General features: G+C 37.4%; 1 protein-coding gene across 1 annotated transcript in view; it reads left to right on the forward strand.

Annotated features, from left to right (window-relative positions):
• LOC136835822 (serine-rich adhesin for platelets-like) overlaps positions 1-6,000 on the forward strand; it is a 423,298-nt gene that overhangs the window by 65,719 nt on the left and 351,579 nt on the right. Inside the window, exon 3 of the mRNA XM_067099674.1 lies at positions 4,980-5,031. Within this exon, the coding sequence (XP_066955775.1) occupies positions 4,980-5,031 (52 nt within the window). The remainder of the gene's footprint in view (positions 1-4,979; positions 5,032-6,000) is intronic.

Below are 6,000 nucleotides of genomic sequence, written 5' to 3' on the forward strand. Positions count from 1 at the left end.
TGTTTCTTTTGAAAAATGAACTTATGAAATTTTTCAATGACAACAGCTGATGAAATTTTTCAGTGGCAACACCTGATGAAATCTTTCAATGACAGCAGCTGACAAAACGGTAAAAAATAAGTCAGGGTCTTAAAGGACAGAAAACATTTAAACATATGAGGAGATTGGTAGAGAATTGGATGCATAGTAGTGTACTGAAGGAACTGGGAATAAAGCATCCTTTGTCCTCTAGGCGTGGTGGAACCAGTCTTTCAAAAGCGTGCTGAAGAAATTTTCCTAGAAAGTAGTTTTGGTTTGAGATGACGTAGTCAGTTACCCAGTAATTGTAATTCTTGAATCTCCCAGAGAATCCCGAATTTTTTTCCCATCTTGAGATGATTTATGGCAGGATACTAACTGATGAGCGGTTAAAATACCAAACCCTACCTAGACCCTAATTTCAGCGCAAGACATGAGCAGTTTGAAAGGAACTTTAAGTAAGGTTAGAAAATAGATAGTAACAATCTTAACAGCAATAAATGGACTTGAAGGCTAATTGTGACTGGAAAAAACAAATATCAACAATTTAAGGTACGTACGTGATTTAGTTTTAGCTATCCTGACCGCTGTTGATGGTGGAACTTCCCTCAGAAACAACAAAGGTACTTCACGACAATCCACTTAAATGACCAATCCCGGCCTCTGTTTCATTGGATAGAAATATAGGTTTGGGTAAGGAGAGTCCTCTTACCCTGCTCTGCGTGGAGAACACAGCAAAATTAACAGAACGTTACCGTCAGAATAAAGCAGCCCTTACAACGATAATCAACGACAGTGTCACCGCCACTTCCATAGACGCCAAGATTGCTTTTTTCTTTTGATAGTAAAACCCGCCAGACAGCGGATCATCCTCTAAACAACTCAGACCCTCCCGCAGATTTGAAATAACAGAATGTCATATACCTATTCGGATACCAGAGTAGAGGATGTCTTCATTCATACATCGGTATGACGACCATCCGTCTCTCCAAACGTCTACAGGAAAGGCGCCATATTAGCAATAAATGCACTATCAAAAACAATCAAAATCTAAGAATAATCTCTGAAGTCAGGAACTCCACCCAAGCCATGATCCATGTTCATTATTGCTCATGATTCATGTACAAGGGTCAGAAGAAACCAAGTTTTTCAAACCATTTTATTTTTCTTTTCTTCATAAATTATAACGTAATATTCTCGTTGGGGGGTTGAAGTTATTAGCACCTAAAAACAAAAAAGACAGACGAAATCGATGGGAAGAAGTAACCCTAGAACTTATTGAGGAGTTTGGTAGAAACTATGAGTCAAGGGCATTTTAATCGAAATGAAAATCAATAACGAAAAGCATTCCTCGGAATTCTGACATTAAATTTTCAATCTCTCTCTCTCTCTCTCTCTCTCTCTCTCTCTCTCTCTCTCTCTCTCTCTCTCTCTCTATATATATATATATATATATATATATATATATATATATATATATAATATATATATATATATATGTGTATATATATATATATATATATATATATATATATATATATATATATATATTTATCTTTTTTCTCTATCTCCCATGCATGAATAAAAACCTCTTTTTCTTTTCTTTCTTATATGCGCCCTTGACACTTCACTGCTTTCTAAAGTGACGCAGAGATTATGAAATAAATTATTTTTGTCGAGTTTTTATCTTTAGTGACTGAATAATTAATTGCCAAAGTTCTCTGAGAAATCTTGTTATTTTTGTAGACATACCATGAGAAAAATTAAAAATTGAAAGGTCTACCCTCGGAAATTTTGGAAAGTTTCAGGACAAACTCAAAACCCACAAACCTGGACGAATTTTTTGGTTTTGTTGTTGATGACGTCATTTACTACACCTGCTGCTCGTGTCATGAAATCGATGCCACATGCCACTAACCACCCAACTTTTAATCGTGATTTATATGCACATGCCTCGTATTTTGTGTAGGTATATCGTCGTAAATGCAATGTTTGTGAGATAAAGAAACGCCTTCAGGTGCTAATTATTCGTCCATTTTCTTCATTTAATAGTAACTTAATTTATTTTTCAGTGGTGTAAAGAGCGCACGCTTGCCTCAGGAGAAGGCACTAGATATCACTTTAATTCATCTCATAATTTAAGCCATAAACTCTCATTTTCTCCTTTATATCAAAATATATTTATTTTCAAATTTTCATTATGATAATTCAAAATGAGTGGAAATCGACAAATACTGTATTTTGGCCAGCCCCATTACGTTTGTACAGTATAACCACCCCTACAGTGGAAGGGATTTTCTTTGCATAAAAGATGCTTTATGTATCACGGTTCCCAAAACAATAGATAAAAACATAAAACCTAGACAAAACGATCAGGAAAATGCGGATTTGGGTTTCATCTCCACGCACGAAAACCTAGGTTTATGTAAAGCCATGAAGTCTACGCTCATGATCCTCCCGATTTCACGGAATCGCAGATTCGGTTCCAGTTGGGGAATTGTTACAATGAAAATTTATCCTGGAAGGCGAAAAGCTTGCAAACTGCAATGCCTCGCAGCAAATTTATCATTGAAATTTGTATAAGTGAAGTAATTTACAGCATGATAGGCATAGCCATTAGAAGTATATTAACATACGCAAACTGTTTGTGTGTATGTACGTGTGCACACGCATGCGTATATATATATATATATATATATATATATATATATATATATATATATATATATATATATATATATAATATATATATATATATATATATATATATATATATATATATATATATATATATATGTGTGTGTGTGTGTGTGTCTGCCCTTCTGTCTGTGTGTGTTTATGTGTGTGGGGTCTATGTGCACAATGTACCTAAAAGTTAGAGAGGATTCAGAATGAGGAAAAACAGTATGGTTATTTGAGGTTTTTTAATAAAGATAAGCTGAAAAGTACCTTCTTGGTTAAATACCAAGCAATTAATGATAACCCAGTAATATTCACAGAATATAACTTTAATGACTATCGTTGTATAATGTATTCTTAAAGGGTATATTTTCTTATATTCACGAGAGCGTCACGTTTTCTTATCTGCTCAGTGATTTGTTCAATTACACTCGAAAACTTCCAGTAGTCAAAAAACGATGATATCTGGATTCTGCAAACACAGAACTACGCAATTCCACATTTTTTTAAAAATTAGGGGTATAGATTTAAATAGTTTAAAATTTTAGCACACTAATGATGTAAGTTTTTCATTTTCTTTCGGTCTCTATTGTACAAGCTATTTTTCTTAAACAATTAAATGATGTATTGCATAACATAGTATCTGATGGCAGAGATAAGGTAACAAGATTGTGTGTGTCTACCTGTGTGACTATCTTTTTTATATTCTTCCTTTCTCTATAATAATCTGTCTATTTTTCTTTCTATCCGTCTCTCCCTCTTGGCTCTTATTTGGTTTATGCTCTGCCCGTAGTCTTTGTTCCCTTGTTTGCCTCCCAGTAGGTCAGCCTACCCTTTCACTGAATTTCTGTCTTTGCTTACCTGTCTGCAAGTCAATGTACCTCGTCTTCCGTCATCCCTGTCTGTTTATCTGTATAAACGCACCAAGAACTGAACTACAAAGAGCCCTTTATCCCTGGTGCTTCATTACTACTCTTTGGTGAAGCACGTACTCTCTCTTTCCTTTTCTCTTTCCGTTTCTCTGTCTTAGCACATGACTTTCGGCGCTGGTCTCTGGCTCTGTACACATCCAACCTCCTCTCTCCTCTGTTTCTCCTAGCGCTAGTATTTTGCCTCAATCCTTCAAGTCTGTACAGTTCTCTCACTCTCTTTTCTACTTTCTATTATCTAGGCACATTTTCAACATTCCATCCTTCCTGGAGAATTTACTTCAACCTGCCTACGTCCCCACCCACTCTCTCTCTCTCTCTCTCTCTTTGCTACAAAAAAAATCTCTCTTCACAGCCATGTAATTCAGAGTACTTCCTTCCCTTGCTTCACCCTCTCTCGCTCACCCCCCTCCCCGCCCCCCCTCATTCTCTCTCTCTCCCTGTATTGACAGTTGGTACAAACCAACATTCGCGAACACTTGGTAGGGCGTTGCGTTTGTTTAGTGTTCTGCAAACACTTTAAAAATCCAAACCTATATTCTTGTCTGCAATTTGTTTACCATTTCCTAGCCTCTGTGTATTTGTTCCTTGCCACATAACGACGGGTGACACAATTCGAGATAATGAGAGATGGAACGAATTGATGATTATTCTCTCTCTCTCTCTCTCTCTCTCTCTCTCTCTCTCCTGCATCCTAATCTCTTTTCATATTTTCTTGGTTTTTATTTGTCTCATTTTTTTCTGTTTGTCTTTTGACCCTTTCACTATTTTTTTTTTATTCCTCCTGCTTAGAATGGCAAAGACAAGCGATAGAAAAAGCTTGACATTTAGCTTTCTTGTTTAGGTACGACTCTTAACGTAAACTTAGCTCATGAGGGCTACGCACCTTAGCTCATTCCGTTTGCATGCAATCGGCAACAGGAAGTTGTAGCCGATGGCGATTTTAATGAGCTTCTGCCACTTACTTCTTGTATTCCACGGTGTTGAAATCTGTGTTAATACAAGTCTTTACATTTGCATGATTGTTAGCCCAGGGGCAGATAATGTGCTTCTTTTGCATGTATTCACTTCCTCAAATAGGGAATGCAGTAAATACTAATCTTAGAGATGTGGAACTAGTAAAACATGGGACAGTCCGGTGACTACGAGAATAAACTCTAACCAAACTAGGATTTCATTAGTTAGCCGATCTTGTACCGTAATCCCACTCGAAGATTCGCTAACCGTATCATCACAGTGTTTAATGATTCAGAATATTATGATTAATATTTCTGCAAGCTCTATTTACTTATTCCCCTGCCACTCCTTGCACCTTAGCACTGATAACAATACCCTTTTTTCATGCTATTTCAGACACCCAGAGGTTGTGCTGTTGGCTATTGATGCTGCTGCTTCTCAGCCTAAGGTAAGTTGTTATGCTGCTTTTAAGAGGCGTACACTGTTTCCCAACTTGTGCTTTTCAAGTATGATTAGGAGTATATGTACAGTTTCTTTTTTATTTGGGTACTGTCTTTTGGTTTTTCTCTTTTAGGTAGCCTGTGATGTAGAGGTTTACTGTGAAATGTAATGGTCATTTAATTAATGGTTGTACATTATTATTATTATTATTATTGATAATAATAATATTATACACAATAGTATTATTATAATTCTGGCAGCAGACCCTCTTTTAAACAGGTTCTATTGAATATTATTGCCGCTTCAGCTGCATTTATTTAGAAGACTTTTTCTATTTTCCTTATTGCGGACTTCTCTTCAGTGGAGGTGCGTGCAACAGCTCGCTCATTTGTCATTTCATGGGGGAAAAGTCAAATCTGGATTCTGCTTTTTATATATTCTATACAGTTAGTTATATACAATTGTTGCCGCGACGCGTTTCGACAGACTCTTCTGTCATTCTCCAGTGGAGCTAGTAGAGGACTGGCAGATTGCATAGGTCCTTCTGAATTTATACACGGCTTCAGCGAAGGGGTCATGGATGGCGAATTCTGATTGGTTTGCAGTCAGCGAACTTCAAAGCCAGAATTTCTGCGTGACTCGATCCTGACAGATCTTCATAACCTGGGAATTCCACCATTCAGCGTTCCCGATGGCCTGCCGTTGGTGATGTCCATGCCGGCTGACATCATCGGCAGTTTGGCTGCTGTTAGGCTGCGGATGGATGAAGATGTCACATATGACTTTCTGTCGCAGTCGGGGATTGTCTCCGAAGGGCGCCTCGCAATCATCAGCATCTCCATTTTCAGGGTTGTCGTTTCAGGTATTCGTTGGATTTGTGGGTGTTCCGCATTATTCTTCAACAATTCGTGGGGAAGGAGCAGATGCCTCCTGCGTCGTATTCATTGTTGGTTTCTCTCGGCAATGAGGAGCGCCT

The sequence above is a fragment of the Macrobrachium rosenbergii genome, chromosome 55 (assembly GCF_040412425.1).
Source record: "Macrobrachium rosenbergii isolate ZJJX-2024 chromosome 55, ASM4041242v1, whole genome shotgun sequence".
Taxonomy (NCBI): domain Eukaryota; kingdom Metazoa; phylum Arthropoda; class Malacostraca; order Decapoda; family Palaemonidae; genus Macrobrachium; species Macrobrachium rosenbergii.